Below are 17,443 nucleotides of genomic sequence, written 5' to 3' on the forward strand. Positions count from 1 at the left end.
TGTTGGTGCTCACAATGTGAGATGGGTCTGCACATGAAACATGCTGTGTTTTTTAGGAGGAAGTGGGATTAAACTCATCATGGAATTCCTTCCCTCTGGGAGCCTGAAGGAGTATCTCCCACGGAACAAGAACAAGATCAACCTCAAGCAGCTGCTCAGATATGCAGTTCAGATCTGCAAGGTGAGCTGGGCCCTGAGTCTGCAGCTCCCCCAGCAGGGTGAGGGGGGATGGAAAACATCAGCAACAAACCCATTCTCCTGCTTTATCTCCAAGGATCAGAATCCTAAAGCAATCTCTCCCACGCTTTGGGTGCTACTGGCACAAAGATCAGCAGGGGAATAATGAGGTTCCAAGTTCCAGAGTTTGCTGTGAAAAGTTGTTCCTGTGGGAGGATTTGCAGGACCAGGAGGGGGGACAGCACTGGGAATGTGTTGGCAAGAGGAAAGGAGCAAGGTGAATTTTAAAGGGATGGAAATGAGTGCAGAGCATGGTCAGGCCATGTGAAGCAGTAACTGGAGAAAAAGGGATTAAAGTACTGGAAGAATAAAAGAAAGGGAAATAAACAAAAGGTTTCTTTTCTCCTCTCTTAGGGCATGGACTACCTGGGCTCCTGCCAGTACGTGCACCGTGACCTGGCAGCGAGGAATGTGCTGGTGGAGAGTGAGAACAGGGTGAAGATCGGGGACTTCGGGCTGACCAAGGCCATCGAGACAGACAAGGAGTATTACACGGTCAAGGACGACCGCGACAGCCCCGTCTTCTGGTACGGCCCTGGCACAGCTGCAGGACAGGCCCCTCTGCTCTGCACCCCAGATTCTCCTGTTTTATGAGACCCAGTGAAGACAGACCATGAGAGCAAGGGACAGGCACCTGGTGGACTGGGCTCACCTCTCGTGCTGTTTATTTCTTCCTGCACTTAACGATCCATTTCCCCACTGTTCTGGGTTTGGTCTCCTTGGTTTCACAGTGCCTTGCTGTGGAACATTCATTTATTCCTTCTTCATTTCTGTGCACACAGCTGTGGCTCCTGAGCTGCTCTGGCAGTGTGGGATCCCTGGTGTGATGCTGTCCCCCCGTGTCCCCAGGTACGCCCCGGAGTGTTTGCTGCAGAGCAAGTTCTACATCGCCTCGGACGTCTGGTCCTTCGGGGTGACGCTCTACGAGCTCCTCACCTACTGTGACTCTGAGTCCAGCCCCATGGCAGTAAGTGGCTGGGACACAAATGGCTGCTTCAGTCCCATCATTTAAAAAAAATTATTCTTATTTTTGGCAACAAGGAGAGGAATCAGAGAATCATGGGCTCATCTTGGGTGGGAGGGACCTTAATGCTCCACTCCTTCCATGGGGGGCACCTTGCTCCAGGTTTATCTGGGTGTCCTTGCAGTGGGGTGAGGGGCTCCCACTGACCCTGCTGTCCCACAGGAATTCCTGAAGATGATCGGCCCCACACAGGGACAGATGACGGTGGCACGGCTGGTGAGGGTCCTGCAGGACGACAAGAGACTGCCACGGCCACCCACCTGTCCTGAGGAGGTGAGGGAGGAGGGATGGAGGGAGGGATGGAGGGATGGATGGTTGATGGATGGATGAGGGAGAAAGGAAGGAATGGATGTCTGTCTGTCTGTCTGTCTGTCCATCCCTGCCTGGACACTGATTCAGCCCCAGAGGGGTCACACTCCCCTGGTTCCACAGGCCTGACCACTCAGGTAGGAAAACCTTCAGGAGTGCTGTGAAAAAAAACATTTCCAAGGATTGTTTTAAGATGTTTTTTGATATTAACATTCCCAAATCCGTGGTGTCCCTTCAGAGGGACTTGATGTAGCACCAGGAACATTCCTTGGGAATCCCTCAGATTTTGGCAGTTCTGGGGTGCAGCTCCCCAGGTGGAAGTGCTCTGTTGGTTTAAACCTGAACTGACCAAACCCCCCTGCTCAGGTCCCTGCCCAGCACCTGAGGTGTTTCTGTTCATTCAGGGACACTCTGCTCCATTGTGTTCACTGGAACACCCAGAGAAATGTTTCATTCCTTAAATACCCCTGTTCCTGTTGCCAGGTGGATCAGCTGATGAGGAAGTGCTGGATCTACAAACACGACGAACGCACCACGTTCCACAACCTGATCCAAGGATTTGAAACAATTATGAGTAAAATGTAATTAATTTTTTATCCTGTAAGGACTTTAAATGCCCAGCAAACTATCTATGCCCAAGGCTATTCGTTGTTTTTTTTTTGTTGTTGTTGTTTTTTAACTCCTGTAATTTGTACTCTGGCTGGGCTGATGTGGCTCTAAAGGATTCTTTTGCCAACAGATTGAAGAGTTGGATTAAAAGAATTGAAAAGATTTGGGCAAAATGAGCTCAGGCTCCCTTTGCTGCTGTTCTTGCAGGGCAGTTTTTTCCTGCTCTGATTCTGGTTGTGCCACAATTGGAATTGCCCTGATGGTTGATGTGAGCTGGGAAAATCCACAGCATTTCTCAGCTCAAACCTCAGCCAGTGGATGTAAGAGGACTCAATTAATAATTTTGAAGTCAGCTGACAAAATATCCTTCACATGCACTTAAATCCTAGTAAGAAACAAAACAACCTATAAAAATATAGGGAGGGTAAAATTTGCAGCTCTTTTTAACCCACCAGGCCCCAGTCCTGAGCTCTTACAGGTATTTTTAAAAAGTGTTCAAAAATATCACCCCCAGCAGCATGGAGGGGTGGGCACAGTTGTGCATTTCAGTGAGAACCCCAATTTTGAGATAAATAATTTGCTTTTTTTTAACTCCACTCCCACATTGTTCCCCCTGGAGCAGCTGGACTGGCTGCAGCCCTGGAGGGGTGAATGTGCATCCCTGGTGCTGAGGGATGTGCAGGGAAGGAATTCATGGAGATGGGAAAGAACCCAGGCCATGCCCAGAGGCTGGAGGGGATTATCCAAAAGGACAAAAAGCCTGAGCACCCAGGGCTGTCCTGGGGAATGGAAACTCCTCCAACCAATTTTTTAAAGAACATTTTCACTCAGCCCATGAGTGGTTTAACTGGAACCTTCTGCTGCCATCATTTTTCCTACCACACCTGGAGTTGGAAAATGCTCGGAAAAGATCCTCAAGTTTTGGCAATAATAAAAAGAGGTCTATATATATATATATATAAATATATATAAAATGGTAATTATGAGCTCCAAGGAGGTCAGATTTATTTTTACAGTGTTATTGTTTCTGTATGTCACGTAGGAAGCTGAATTTAATCTGTAAGCACTTTGTTACTCTTTATACAAACAAGTCTAATAAAGAATTTTTTTTTCTCCACGTGCCTCCATTTTTAATCATAAATAAAACAAAAGAGTTTTTAAACTCAAATTTCCATAGGAATGATATTCTTTTAAAAAACCTTTTCCTACCTGATCTGATTAAAGGAGTCCAGGGCTGTTTTCCTCCCACAAAAATTCACTTGAAATAAGTACCAACAGTTTATTTTCATTGAAAAGTGTAACAAGTTGAGAAAGTTGCATATACAAACAGTTGAAACAAAATATTACAAGTGAATTTATCAATACATACAGGCAGAATCCCAGAAAAGCTCCTGGCTCCTGTTTGTGGAGCACTTCCAGCAGCTGAGGGAAGAGAGATTTTGATTGGGATTTTTTTAAGCTTTGAAAATGTGGATCCTGGTCACATCCCAAAGCTTGAAAGGCAAAGTTTAAGACTTTTAATTTAAAAAAAAATCAGTATTGAAAAATGGCTTCAGTGTTTTCTAGCAAAGAAAAGGGAGGAGGTGGCTCCTGGCCTCAGTGAACTCAATCCAAGTGGATTTGCAGCAGGATTCCAAGGAATTGGAATTGCAAAGCCTTGGAATGAGGGCTGGCTCCTCATTTACCTGTCACTGATGGCAGAAGGAAGGATTGCTGATCCCCAGCTCCAAGGGCTGATGGCAGAAGAGAACAACTCGAGCCAGAGCTGATAAAAAGCTAAAAATACAAAAAGTCTTTAAAAAAAACAAAAAAAAAACAACAAAAAAAAAAGGAAAATACAGTCAAAAGTGGGAAACAGTGTGGGGCAGCCCAGGAGGAGCTGGCCCCACACCTGTGGAAGGGTGATGCTGCCTCACACTGGAATGACTTCCTCCATGGAAAAGCTGTGGGTTCTCAGCCTAAAAACAAAGTTATTCCACTGTCCAAGGATGAGTTCTCCAAATCCCAGGGAACTTTCCAAGGCAGCTCAGGACAGCATCTCCCTTTGGACAGGCATTTACTGAGAACATCACCGAGCCTCTGGGAATCCTTTTGGTATCGCTCCGTTCCAGGATTAAGAAGAAATATTAAAAATTGAAATGCTGTAAATGCAGAGCTCTTAATCCTGGAAAAAGGAAAGTTGGGAAAAAAACCCCTCCACGTTCAGAGTTAAAAAAATACAAAGACTTCCTCTTTTAACTTCCTCAGGCTGAGGACTGGAGAAAGGATCAGCTTTCTTTCCTCTGGGTTTTTATTGCTTTCAGCTGGAGCTGCCCCAGCTCCCCAGGTGTGCTCTGTCCCTCGGGTGACAAAGCCAACGCTGTCCCCTCCTCTCCACCTTTGCACACCCGTCTGGTGCCCTCGGACAGCGCTGGCTCCTCTGGGGACACTGACCCCGCGCAGGAAGAGCTCCCGGCTGAAGTTAAGGCAGCAATAAATACAGAGGGGCGGGCCGGGGGCGCAGCGTGCCCCGGGTCAGTACACGCGCTTCTTCTTCAGCGCCGACTCCGAGAAACGCGCGGCTCCGGCGGGCGCCGCCAGCTCGGGGCCGGGCTCGGGGGAGGGCACGAGGTACGAGGAGCTGCGCTTCGGGGCCACCTGCGGGGGACAGCACCAGTGACACTCCTGCCACAGCCGCCCTGAGTCTGGAACCTGCGTGCTCACACAGCCCCAAAGAACACTCCTGACTCAGGGAAAGCGTCCAAAACTGAGTGCTAGAACTGGAATCATTGGTGTGCAGCTAGAAATGTGTAATAGCACATGGTGAAGAAAGAGGTTTAGGACAAGATGGAGGGTTCAGGGTGTTGGTTTTTCTTCCTTCTTGTCCTTCTTCCTGGGTTTGGGTATTATTTTTTAATTGGGTAGAAAATGCTGCACTGTGGGTCATGGGTGTTTGGGCATTGGGGCAAAGTAAAAATAATTCAGGTGTTAGTTCTTAATTGGACAGTTTAGGTGATAAAGACCTTATAACAAGGAAATCCATCACCATTTCACCATTTTTAGCTTGTTAGCTAGAAGTGCTGTGGCACTCACTGTAACATAGATAAGAATTAATTAACAACTGAATCTAAACATGAAATTCCATCTCTCATGCATTAATCCTCACTCTGACCAAAGAGGAAAAATGAAGATGAAAAACAATACCACCCCTGCCAATGAACACTGCTCCAGGCTGGGAATTCCCAGTGAAGAGATGCCAAAGACCCCACTCCTTCAGCTTTGAGGTCCTGGGTTTGTGCCCTTTCCCTAAAAGAGGTAAAAGGATCCGTGCCCAGCACACTTGTGGTGCCTGGGCCTCATGCACAGCACCTGGATAAAATCCAGAGGGATGATGTGGCCTTGGTCCAGATCAGGCACCTTTCATTCCTCTGGAGAGCTGAAGGGGTTTCAGCCCTGGCCCAGTTCCCACACCAAGCCAGGGGTGCAAGATGAATTTTCCAGGGGGTGCAAGATGATGAATTTTCCAGGGGTACAAGATGATGAATTTTCCAGGGGTACAAGATGATGAATTTTCCAGGGGTGCCAGAGGGGTCTGTGCAGGATCCCAGCCCTGCCTTTCCATGGGAGTGAGGGGTGGATGGAGCAGCAATGGAGCTTTATTGGGAATTTCAGCTCTGCTGCCTCAGTCTGACACACCAGCCCTGAGGGGCCCAGAGTGGGGTTTCTGTGAGGGCACAGCTGCTCTGAAATATCCTTCACATGCTCTGAAATCCTGCTAACAAGGTACTCCCTGGGCTCACCTTCCCTTTGGAAAAACCTTTCCCTGCATCTCTCCAAGCACCCTGTGCTGTTCACATTCCCAACTCAGAACAATTTCATCCTGGGGGGCACCTTCATCAGAAACACAACATTGCTTGAGGAAATGTGGGAAATAGAAAAGGTACAAGACTTTCAAAAAGCTGTGTGAAAGCAAAGCTCAAAATAGAAAAATGCCAAAATACTAAAAATACAAGAACAAGAAACAATAAGGCCAAAAACTATGTAAAGATAAGCCTCAAGAAAATATGTTAAGCAAAACAGTAAAAATATGTAAAGTTAATAATGAACCTTTATCCATCGTGTTAAGCTATTACAAACAAGCATTATTCAAAGCAAGATATATTAATTGGCCTGAACAAATGCTTGTCAGCTTTTAGTATTATACTATTGACTAAAAAGTTGTTAAAAGACTTTCTAACAAAAAAAACCCCTTTGTTGTTATTAGCAGCTAAAACTGTTCCATCTCCTGTGCTTATCTCTGTAAAATAAAACTAATAATTATAATGAAATAAAGCTTCAAAACAGTTACTCCAACAATCCCATCCTGTTGTTAGTGTACATATATATGTAAATATAAAATTTTAAAAATTTAAAACCCAACAAGGAATAAGTTCTCCCTGTCCTCTCTCCTGCAGTTGTCCTGTGTCCCTGCACCAGGTCCTGCCTCACTGATGCTTCACACAAACCCCCAACCCTGCTCCTCCTGAGCCTCTCAAACAGCAGGATTAAAAAAAGCCCAAAAAAGCAGGATTCAAATGAGGTACAAGCACAAAGCACAGACTGAAGTGACAGAGCACTGAGATTCAGCAGTGGCAGCAGTTTGGAGGCAAACAGGCTGTGTCTGTGCCAAGGGACTGCCTGTGCTCCTCCTGCCTTCTATGGCTCCTGGCATCACCAGCCAGAACCTCCCTGACACAAGCTGAGAGGGGCTGCCAGGCTCAAACCCCACACTCTCTCCTCCTTCCATCATTTCCAGCCATGTCAGAGCTGTTGGGAATCTGAAAACTCCATTTTTTCACATCCCAACCCCATGGCCAGGCTTTTTTTTTAAGCCCAAACCATGTCACAGCCAGCTGTACCCAGGAGTCATTAAGTGCTGGAGTTAAAAGGAATGCACAGCTTCCAAAATCTCAAAAAAAAAAAAAAAGGAATCTTATGCCCAGTCTAATGGCAGAACTGAACCCACAGGATTTATCTACAGCACAGGGACATGAATTCCTCAGCAGTTCTAAATCCTAACCAGACTCCATGAACTGGCCCTCACTGTTTCCAAAGCATTTGGAAATGTTTCCATTTATTGATGAAAACTCAGTGTCCACTGGAGCAGCAGCACAGGAAGCTCTCTGCTCACTGAGTGTGGCTGAAGAAGGCTGCAGCTGACACCTGCTGGAATTCCAAATAAAAACTATTTTATCCCCCAGGACCCAGTGTTGGTAATCTGGATGCTGCCCAAGACCAGGTAAATCTGAATTACTTTAGAAACACACACAAACAAAAATCTGTGTATTTTCCTAATTAGGCAGGTAAAAGTATTTAGATTTATCCTGTGTTTTTTAATTTGCTTTCCAGGAAATTTTGAGCTGCTCTCTCCACTTCAGAGATTCTATCCCAGTACAAACCAACTGCAAGTCAGGCAAACACCCATTTAAATCCAGTGTGAACCTCCTCCTCCTCTCCTCCTGCCTTATTTGCCTCCTTCCAGGCATTTTTGCACACTCACATCTCTCCAAGAAGCTCCCAAATCCCAGCCCAGCTCTGCCTGGGGGCTTTGGGGCCCTGGAAGGAGCAGATCCCCAGGGCCTGCAGGGCTCTGTAAGGCTCTGGAGCTGGCCCAAGCTCCTCTGCCACTGCTGGGATTTGTGTGGAGGAGGGATGGAGCAAAGCTCCACTCGGGGGCAGCAGCAGGCAGGGGAGAGGGGCTGCTCCTCCCCTCCTCTCACCTGCTTTAAGGGATTGGCTGGAGGAGGCTGCAAGCCCAGCTGGGATCCCTGGGCTCCACTCAAAAGGGCAGGCACCACCTGCAGGCAGCTGCTGTAGTCTGGGAAAGATCCACCTGTAGATTCCTGAATCCAGAAGGGGATCCATGAAATAGAAGAAAAAAATGTTTAATAATTTTTTTTTTTTTCTTTGGTGTTGAGCTCTCAGCAGGTGTGGAAATACCTGAGTATTAAACTCACAGCAGCTCAGGTGTGCAGCAATTCCTGGAGCAAAATGTGGGATCTGGATGGTTTAATTTGTGTAATTAATTTAAAAAGTGTCTTTCTCCTTGTCACAAAAACCTCAGCTTGAGCAAGAAACAGCCCTTCCATGCTGGGAAATGCCATTAGTGGTGTGCTGCTTCCTGGTGGGAATATTTTAATCCACTCCTGAGTGTTCCAGGTGATTTTGGATGGGATTTTAGAGGGATATTTTGGGTGTGACTCCAGGGGTGCAGGGCTGCCCTGCAGCAGTGGCCATGCAGTGCCCTCACCCCAGGCTCTCCAGCCCCTCATTCCTGTGCCAACACACAAAGCAGGTGTCCAAAAGCTGATGGGAGCAACAGCCAGTGGAGACAGCAAGAAAATGAAATTATTTCTCACCTCAGAGGCTCCATTTTCCAAGCCACCCCCTCTGGCCTGGGTAGAGGGATGTGCCTGAGCATAATGCTGGTACCACTGCTGGGCAGCCTCCTACAGAGGAGCAGAAATCCTCTCCCATGTCTGCCTACAGCTCTTACAAGCCAAAGCTCTCCAAGAAGCATCAGAACACCTTTAGCACCAGTGGTGAAGTTCCAATGAAAAATCTAAAATTCTGGTAAGTGCTTAAAACACACAGGAGGCACCTCTGGCCTGGCAGTGAGGCAGGGACAACAATTCCTGGTATGGGAACACCTCCATGGATCCAGAGACAGCCACAGCTTCTCTGTGCACCCCCAGTCTCCCAGGGAACAATTCCTTCCCAATATCCCATCCATCCCTGCCCTCTGTACCCTGTCCCTCCAACCCTGGCCCCAAGTTCAGCTCTCCTGGAGCCCCTTTAGGCACCAGATGTGATCCAGGAGGTGTCTGGCCCCTGGCAAAGCTCCCTGCTCTGTGCAGTGACCTGTGGCCAGGCTTGGAGCCTCCCAGCCCAGACCTTCTCCACCCCCAGGAGCCACCTGACTCCCAGTTCAGGCTCACAATGTCCCTGCCAGCAGCCCAGCACAGTCTGTGTCCCCACTGGCAGCCTGGGGAGGAGGCAGGTCTCAGATTTGATCTGTACAGTTCCATTCTCACACAGACTCAGGATGGTTAATGAAAATCTGGGAATGCTCTTCCCCAGAGTCCTGTGGCTCTGAGCACTCTCCAGACCCTGCACCTCTGATCATCACATGGGAGCACATCCTGTGCACTGGAGCAGCTGCCAAGCATCCCCCAGGCTGTGCAGGAGCTGGGAGGCAGAGCTCTCTTCTCTGGGATCCAGCCAAAGCTCAAGACTCAAAACTTCTGGGGAAGGCAAAGAGAAAATCCCCCTGGTTTTGAAGGCAGACAAAAGCCAAGGCAGAGGTGCTGAGAAGTCATTTTTAGTGAGTGCCTGGAGCTCAGGCTCTCAAGAAACAATTTTTTCAAGGGTTGTGATTTCAGGGAATGCTCTTTGTGCTAAACCTGCTCTGAACACTGAAAGAGATAAAGTGTCACTTCAGGAGGAACACCCAGAGAAAACAAGGAGCAGCTCTGGGAGAATCCCAGGGGACACCAGGCTGTGCAATTCCTACCTGTGGGTATTCCCCAGGCTGCTGGGAATAACTGAAATAATTTTCCATTGCATGTTGTGATGCAGTTCCCTGAGACACAGCAGCATCCATGACATTGTTGGGAAGGCTGGTCTGCTGTGGAGGACTGGAGGCTTTGCTGGCAATTGCTGCTGGGAACACAAAGAACAGAGTTTGAATAAACACCTGGCTCATAAAAAACACACTAATTAGGTTCTGTTCCAAGATTAAAATTAAAATTTGCCTTTTCATATTAGGCTGTGCCTCAAATTAATCAGTGCTACTAATAATTGAAAGGCTTCTAGAAGTTTGTGAGCCTCTGAAAATGTAACCCTGTTTAATTACTTTGTAATTTTAAGACACATGACAAGATTTCCTTGAGGACAAATGGTCACTGGATTTACCAGGCAAACAGGATAAATATTTGCCATGCTCTGGCTGTGGAAATTTGCAATGAAATCCATGAAATGTTTGCTTACCTGGCAGACAGATACCAGGCAAAACACTTGCCAAATTCAAGTAGGGGTTGGTGCTCAGCCGAATTTCTTTTGGGGGTTCCCCAAGCAGAGAAGTCTGTTTTTTCAAGGGAGTCTGAAAAATGGACAGGGCAGTTTGCATTAAATTAATATCAAATCAATCAGAAATAAGGTTAAGTGGCCCAGCAGGGTCTTGGAAAAGCTTAGTCCTATGAAAAAAAAATCTCTTGAAATGCAATTTTTGAAATAAAGTGAAACTTTTGAAGTCAATCCTTCCAAAGCTCCATTTTATTTCAGCAATCTGGACACATTGCCTGCACTTTTTTCTTCCAAACAGTTTTTGTAGGAATGTTTCTCTTCAGACTGCAAGTTCCTAAAGGATATTACAAAACAAACAAACAAAAGAAAACCTTTTATATGCAAGTGAAAGAATAATAATCACCCGAGCAATTCCAGATGCAGGGAGTGAACATTAAGTACATGGCCAAGACAAAATCAACTCTTTTCACTTGGAGACACAAGGAAATAAAGGCCAAGTGTTAGGGAAATAATGAATTAAGCATGTTTCCCCAAAAATGTACTGATGTAGATTTAAAAAAAGGTAAATTTTGTTAAGGGCAGAAAAAAAAACTGAAAGAATGAGACCACTTAAATCCCATCATCCTCTCGTCTCACCTTCAAGGGAATAAATATATTTTAAAATACTGATATTTAAAAGTGGAAAATTTATATACACACACAAGCACCTGGAAATCCAAAGGTTTCCCCCACCACCAAAACTGCTCCTGATTAATCATAAAATTCAACCCCAAGTTGAAATTTTTGCCTTTAAAAGAGACACTGCCCCAGAGATAAATTTCATCATCAAACACTGTGAGGCAAAGCCATGGAAAAAAAAAAAAAAAAAAAAAAAAAAAAAAAAAAAAAAGCTGCCTTTGTTCATTCAGCTGGACCACCAAGGAGCAGCATTGTTCTCTCCCACCATCCAGAACTGCAGTGACCTCAGCATGTCTCAGGATGCTCCTGGGATGAAGCAAAGCGTACAGAGGAGATGCAGGCGTGGGTAAAATATAGAGGGGAGGGGAGGGGAGGGGAGGGGAGGGGAGGGGAGGAGAGGAGAGGAGAGGAGAGGAGAGGAGAGGAGAGGAGAGGAGAGGAGAGGAGAGGAGAGGAGAGGAGAGGAGAGGAGAGGAGAGGAGAGGAGAGGAGAGGAGAGGAGAGGAGAGGAGAGGAGAGGAGAGGAGAGGAGAGGAGAGGAGAGGAGAAGAAAGGAAAGGAAGGAGAGAGAAAGAAGGAGAAAGAAGAAAGAAGAGAGAGAAAGGAGAGAAAGAAGAGAAAGAAGAGAGAGAGAAGACAGAGGGAAGAAAGAAAGGAGTGAGTTGGAAGAGTGAAAGCAAGGAGAGGAAGACAGAAGCAGAGGGAGGCAGGCTGTGCACACACTCTCTTACCCCCAGGCCGGAGTCGCAGCCGTGCCCCTGGCCCTGGCCCTGGCCCGCAGCCTTGGCCCGCAGCGCCCCGGGGAAGGGCTGAGCCCCCGGCCCCGCCTCGCCTCTGTCCGCAGCGGGGCCGGGCCCCGGCACGGCCGCTCCCAGCCCGGGCTGGCTCGGGAAGAACGGCAGCACGCCCATCCCTGCCGCCGCCGCCGCCGCTGCTGCCATGGGAGCTGCGGGACAGAACAGAGACGCTGCTGCTACACGGCATTCACTGCACGGCATTCACTGCACGGCCTCGCGTGGGCTTCACGGGACACGGAGAACAGCTCCACAGCTGCTCCACCGACTTTTGTTCTTGGCCCATCCCGCAGGCAAACAGCTCAATTTCAAGCTGGTTCAATAAAACTCTGACTTTTCTAAACATTCCCTGTGATAACTTACTTAGTGCTTCCTGCCATTTTCAAACAAACCTGGGAACAACATCCTGGAGGATGCTGGATGGGAACACGGGGAAACCCCACCTCAACTGGCATTGGGAAGAATTCTTTTAACTGAAGAGCTGGAAAATGTTCTCCAAAATGAAAATTTGGATATTCAGAGGAGCTTTCTGCCCTCCCCTGGACATCTTTTCCTTACCCCTGGTTACTGCCATGACTCAGAGCATGGCCAGGGTTGCAGAGCAGTGGAGGAAACAAGATCAGAAAATCCTGGAATGGTTTGGGTTGGGAGAGACCTTAAGGATCATCCATTCCCACCCCCTGCCATGGCAGGGACACCTTCCACCATCCCAGGCTGCTCCAGCCTGGCCTTGGGCACTGCCAGGGATCCAGGGGCAGCCACAGCAGCTCTGGGAATTCTATTCCAGGGCCTCCCCACTTTCCCAGCCAGGAATTCCTTCCCAACATCCCATCTAAATCTCCCCTTTTCCTGTGTCCTGTCCCTCCATCCCTTGTCCCCAGTCCCTCTCCAGCTCTCCTGGAGCCCCTTCAGGCCCTGCCAGGGGCTCTGAGCTCTCCCTGGATCCTTCTCCTCTCCAGGTGTCACCCCCAGTACCCAACTGATCTTTCCTCATAGATATTGAGGGCACCAGTGGCACAGAAATTTGCATTCCAAATTGACACCTGCCACAGACTGGTTGTTAAAACTCATTTCATAATAAAATGAAGGCAAAGAGCAAATTTGAAGGCAAATTTGTGGTGCCTCTTAAGCAACTCACATTTACCTGCTTTGCAAAACCCCACAAAATGTCACCCCTAGATAAAAGCACACTCCAAGTGTACAAAAAAAGGCAGTGACTGAGCCAGCAGAGCATTTAACAGCCTGCTTTTGTTACACAGGGAGAAAGTCAGGTGTATAATGTGAAGCTGGGCATTTCTACTGATCAGGGATGAAATAAAAATGTCATTTACACTTGAGAGCTTCTCCTCGAGCTGCCAGGCCTGAGCTCACTGCTGGCATCACCCCTATGCCCAGCACTGTCTGCAGCAGCATTGTTGGAGGCTCTCCCAGCAAACCTGGTTTCTAAAAGGAAGAAGAGAAAACTGTGTAAGTGATTAAAATAATCTGCTCACAGCTACTTTTTAGAACTTCCACACTCTTAACTTTTTCAGCTCCACTAAACTGTTCAGTGATCACAGAACCATGAATGGGTTGGGCTGGAAGGGAACTTCAAGATCATGGGCAGCTGGTGATAACAATTATTTATTTAGGAATGACAAGAGTGTTCAGAGAGAGTCAGAGGTGCAGGGATGGCCTTACACTGTTTGCCTGCATGTTTTCCATCTTCAGGAGCTGCTGCTGGGGCAGGGGCAGGTGAGCAGGGCTCTGCAGCAGCAGGCTGGAGGTGCTCCCCAGAATTGAGCTCTGAGAAAGGATTAAAACAAGGGTTAGCTGCCAGGCCTGGAGAACAGAGCAGGCTTAAAATGTTTTCACACAGTCCTTGAAGAAATTAAAGATTCTGAGTTAAGACAGCAAAGGAAAATAATAATTTCCTCCACAGAACTGATTTTGCTGCAGAGAAATATCCAGATATGTTTCCCCCCACAACAATCTCCATGAAATCCTACTCCAAATCAGTGCCTGCAGATTGGCAAGTCTATAAAATATTCACATTGGTCATTCAAAATATTCTGGATCAGTTTGCCACCAGAACTGAGCCACTGAATTAATAACTTTGGAGCACTCTCTTTAGACTCTGCCACTGGTATGTCCAACATTATGAGCTCTGGCCAGCACTGGGGCTTAAAATAAACTTTAAAAGACACCATGATTTATGCTACAGGCCTGGAAGTGTCTGGCAGCATCATCTGCCAGTAAAACATAGGTTGTTCTATAGCTTGTTGTACAAAAATAAATGTACAGGACACTGTGAGCATGCCAAGTCCACCTTTCTTTATTATTTTTTATCAGCAAACCCAGGGGATGAAGACTGCAAAACACCTTCCAAATATTGCCAAGCCTAGGCTGTGTCTCTGGGTGGCAGGGTTAAATTCCCTAGGGAAAAACTAAAATATGATCTTCTGGACTCAGAAATGTGCTTCCCAAACAAAGATGTGCCATATCTAGATTAGTTATGCATCTGTTTTAATTGTCTCTGTGATTTCCAGGGCTGGTTATTGTCACCAGTGCCAGGGGCTGCTCCTTCTAAACTTGGCTCCAGCCACAAAGCAAAGTGGTTCAGTTGCAAAACTTTCAGAAATAAAAGAGTAGAAAAATCAGTTTGGTCAGAATCCTCAGGGGAAAGGCTCTGGATTAATCAAGATTTAATAAATGGATGGATGACTGAGGAAAACATCACTGAGAAAGCTGAAAATGCATTATTTTGGCACAGGATAATTTATATCTAAGAGAAATTAAGGGAAACAAATTGAAAATCAGACTACCTCAAGTTGAAAAATCACTGGGTGAATAAACTTCAAATCCTCTCTGTTGAATCCTTTTTAAATAATTATTTAAAAATATTTATTCTCATTCTGTTACTTTACAAAGCCCTGAATATAAAACAGAAACCCAAGACATGCAGGGAGCAATATCAGCATGACTGGGGAGGTGTTTCAGTGACAACACTGAATTTCAAAACAATAAAAATAAAAGTGAGCTGCTTCTCTGGCTTTACAGAATACCCCACAATAAATCAAAATGTGATTTATAGGAGAAATTGGGATCATCAAATCCTTCTAAAATTCAGGTTTGGGGCTCATTAAATGACAGGAAGCTCCCAGGAAGAGAATGAGACTTTAAAATCTCAGACAGAGAAAACATGGAGTTGTTTGGCTGCAGTTCTCCCAAGGCAAAAACCACTGGAAAAACCTTTGGATCATCATCAATCCCACTGTTAATTGTGGAAAACATCCCTGGCTCCAGCTGTGAGCACCAAACACTCACACTGCCTTCCAAGGAAGCACAGGCTGGAGAGAGAGCAGCAGGAACTTAAACAGACCAATTGAAATGGCATTTAAATTTAAAAAAAGAAAAACAAAAAAACCAAACAACAAAGAATCATGTATTTTTAATATGGGCAAAAGCAACTCACTGGATGGGGCAAAATTAAGCAGCATTTATTAAAAATTAATATATTCACCCACCAGTTTTTAGAGAAAAAATAGAAAAGCTCAATATACTTAACATAAGGAATATTTCTGTATTTTACTGGGTCTTTTTAAAGATGTTTAAGCCTGTGTTTGCCAAAAGAACTGCAGAAATCATTGATGCTGAAGGGGATTTTATTTTTTAAATGGAAATTTATGAAATATCAGAAAAAATAAGGCCAAGTAGGTATTTGTGTAAATCCATACCACAAATATTAAATTCAATTTTTGGCTCTGGCAGAGCTGGAGAAATCCCTGAGAGTAGCTCAGCTCAGGTTTTGGCTGTGGGTGCATTTTCTCATTCTCAATTTCTAGCACAAACTCATCCCAAAGATCCTGCCCATTATCTCTCAGGAATTCTGGTGCCCATCTGGAATTGCAGGAGAACCTTGAGGGGTTTAGAAGGAAGAATTAACATCTGCAAATCACAATTTTTTATGGCACATTTGGGTCCCTGCAAGTTTGAAAATGAAGTTAAGGGTGCTGAATTTGTTGGTTTGACTCAGATAAAGCCATAAAGTCTCTACAGGAGTGGGGATGAGCTCCAAGGGATGTGCCAGGCTCCTTCAGAGCTCATTTAAAGAGGATTTCTTTTTCCTGCCATTAATGACAAGTTTTGTCTGCATTGGTAGGTTTTAAATCAGATATTTAGATAAAATTATTCCATTTTGGATAGTTAGCACTGCCTGCTCCCCCAGTTCATAACTTTCCTTAGAGCTCTAACAAGAACACTGAATTTTAGCTGTAATTCCTAAAGTCTTTAGGATCTCAATGTTAAGATGTCCCCAAATACATTTTGATGAGTTTTTTTGGCCACATACCTGATGAACTTTATTCAGCTGCAAAAAAGGAGGTCCAACTGCTGAATTGATGAGGGGAGGTAAACCTGCAGATGCTCCAAGAACTGTTTAAGAAACACACACAAAAAAATAATGTATTTCACAAATTAGGCAAGTTTAGAATTATCCTGTATTTTTAAATTTGCTTTCCAGGAAATTTTCAAGTGTGCAAAGGTACAGAAGGGAATGACAGACTGGTTTAGGTTGGGAAAGGCTATGAAACCTGTTGATGTTCAATTATCAGAATGTGAGAGGTCAAAAGTTCCCTCCAGGGACCTCCACACTTGAGAGTTTCACTCCTGAGCTGATTCCAGGCTCAGATTTATCTGAAGTGCTTTAAATTGAGATTTAGCTCAAGTGTTCCTGCCCTGGTCACTTACACCCCATTTCTGGGGGTTTTTTGTCATACACTCTCAGCTCTCTCCCACTTGATGTCCTCATCACCTGGTTCTGAGCACTGTCACCATTTGAAATGTGATAATTAGGGTTTATGTTAATTCACATCCTAATTAGAACACAGAAATGTTTCTGGCTGGTGCTGTAATAAATACTCTGCATGGTGTGGCAGCAGCCAAAAGAATAAAGATTTACATTGGCAACAGGAGAAAGACCCAGGCTGCAAAATTCAGATCTAGAATCAGATTTAAGTTTAGCAAAGTCTTCTGTAAGACATTTCTTTCTAAACCCATTTCTAATATGAATATTCAGAGCCCACAGAGTAAATACAAGGATATTTGTAGGAACTGAATTTTACCCAAACACAAGAGCATGGCAAAGCACCTCTTCCTTTTGCTTCCATAAAATATGAAATTATCTGCACAAATACACTGAAACAGTGTCTGCACAGATTCCATTATTTCTACTTAAGTATTTGCAAAAGCCTTGCAGCACAAAGAAGAGGGTTTCATTTTGCATTATTTTCCAACAGCTTACCAGGTTTAACAGGGTGGCCACGCAGCTGGGGCTGCAGCAGCATCTGCAGCATTGCTGGATTATTAAAACTTTTCATGATCTGCACTGGATTTGGCTCTGGAAGCAAACCTTTCCTATTGTTCCTCATCTCCAATGAAGAGATAAAAAGTGTTAGAAGCAGGAGAAAACAATGACTGCATTTAAATCCCTCAAAGTCCAATGTACACATTTTATCTCACACAGGAAAAAAAAAAAACAACATTTCCTTCCCTGTTTTCTGCTTTTTTTCCCCTCAAATGAAACACCTAACAAACGATTAAAAAAAAATTTCAAGCACATTTCTTTTATTTCACTTAAACCCAGAGTTATCAGTACAGAAGAATAAGAAATGTTGCCATGAGCACCATATCTTGTAACAGACTCCTCATCTCTTTTACAGAGATGTGGTCTGAGCTGGCTGAAGAGGGGGAACTCCTCTGCCTCTCCATG

The 17,443-nt window shown here is 45.5% G+C and overlaps 2 protein-coding genes across 5 annotated transcripts in view; one reads left to right on the forward strand and one right to left on the reverse strand.

Annotated features, from left to right (window-relative positions):
• The window catches only part of JAK1 (Janus kinase 1), a 45,516-nt gene extending 42,222 nt beyond the window's left edge, over positions 1 to 3,294 (forward strand). For all 3 annotated transcript variants that reach the window (XM_056497803.1, XM_056497802.1, XM_056497804.1), the window contains exons 21-25: positions 57 to 181; positions 592 to 764; positions 1,087 to 1,204; positions 1,424 to 1,534; positions 2,054 to 3,294. In XM_056497803.1, the coding sequence (XP_056353778.1) occupies positions 57 to 181; positions 592 to 764; positions 1,087 to 1,204; positions 1,424 to 1,534; positions 2,054 to 2,155 (629 nt within the window). In that variant the 3' untranslated portion in view covers positions 2,156 to 3,294. The remainder of the gene's footprint in view (positions 1 to 56; positions 182 to 591; positions 765 to 1,086; positions 1,205 to 1,423; positions 1,535 to 2,053) is intronic.
• RAVER2 (ribonucleoprotein, PTB binding 2) overlaps positions 2,219 to 17,443 on the reverse strand; it is a 29,902-nt gene continuing 14,677 nt past the window's right edge. Inside the window, exons 5-14 of one of the 2 annotated variants that reach the window (XM_056497807.1) lie at positions 16,976 to 17,102; positions 16,025 to 16,107; positions 13,375 to 13,479; positions 13,026 to 13,137; positions 11,632 to 11,846; positions 10,187 to 10,298; positions 9,711 to 9,859; positions 8,557 to 8,646; positions 7,918 to 8,040; positions 2,219 to 4,816 (exon numbers count right to left, since the gene is read on the reverse strand). In XM_056497807.1, coding sequence (XP_056353782.1) covers positions 4,694 to 4,816; positions 7,918 to 8,040; positions 8,557 to 8,646; positions 9,711 to 9,859; positions 10,187 to 10,298; positions 11,632 to 11,846; positions 13,026 to 13,137; positions 13,375 to 13,479; positions 16,025 to 16,107; positions 16,976 to 17,102 — 1,239 coding nt within the window. In that variant the 3' untranslated portion in view covers positions 2,219 to 4,693. The remainder of the gene's footprint in view (positions 4,817 to 7,917; positions 8,041 to 8,556; positions 8,647 to 9,710; positions 9,860 to 10,186; positions 10,299 to 11,631; positions 11,847 to 13,025; positions 13,138 to 13,374; positions 13,480 to 16,024; positions 16,108 to 16,975; positions 17,103 to 17,443) is intronic. The other variant, XM_056497806.1, reaches the window with a different exon arrangement.

The sequence above is a fragment of the Oenanthe melanoleuca genome, chromosome 8 (assembly GCF_029582105.1).
Source record: "Oenanthe melanoleuca isolate GR-GAL-2019-014 chromosome 8, OMel1.0, whole genome shotgun sequence".
In the NCBI taxonomy this organism is placed as follows: Eukaryota; Metazoa; Chordata; class Aves; order Passeriformes; family Muscicapidae; genus Oenanthe; species Oenanthe melanoleuca.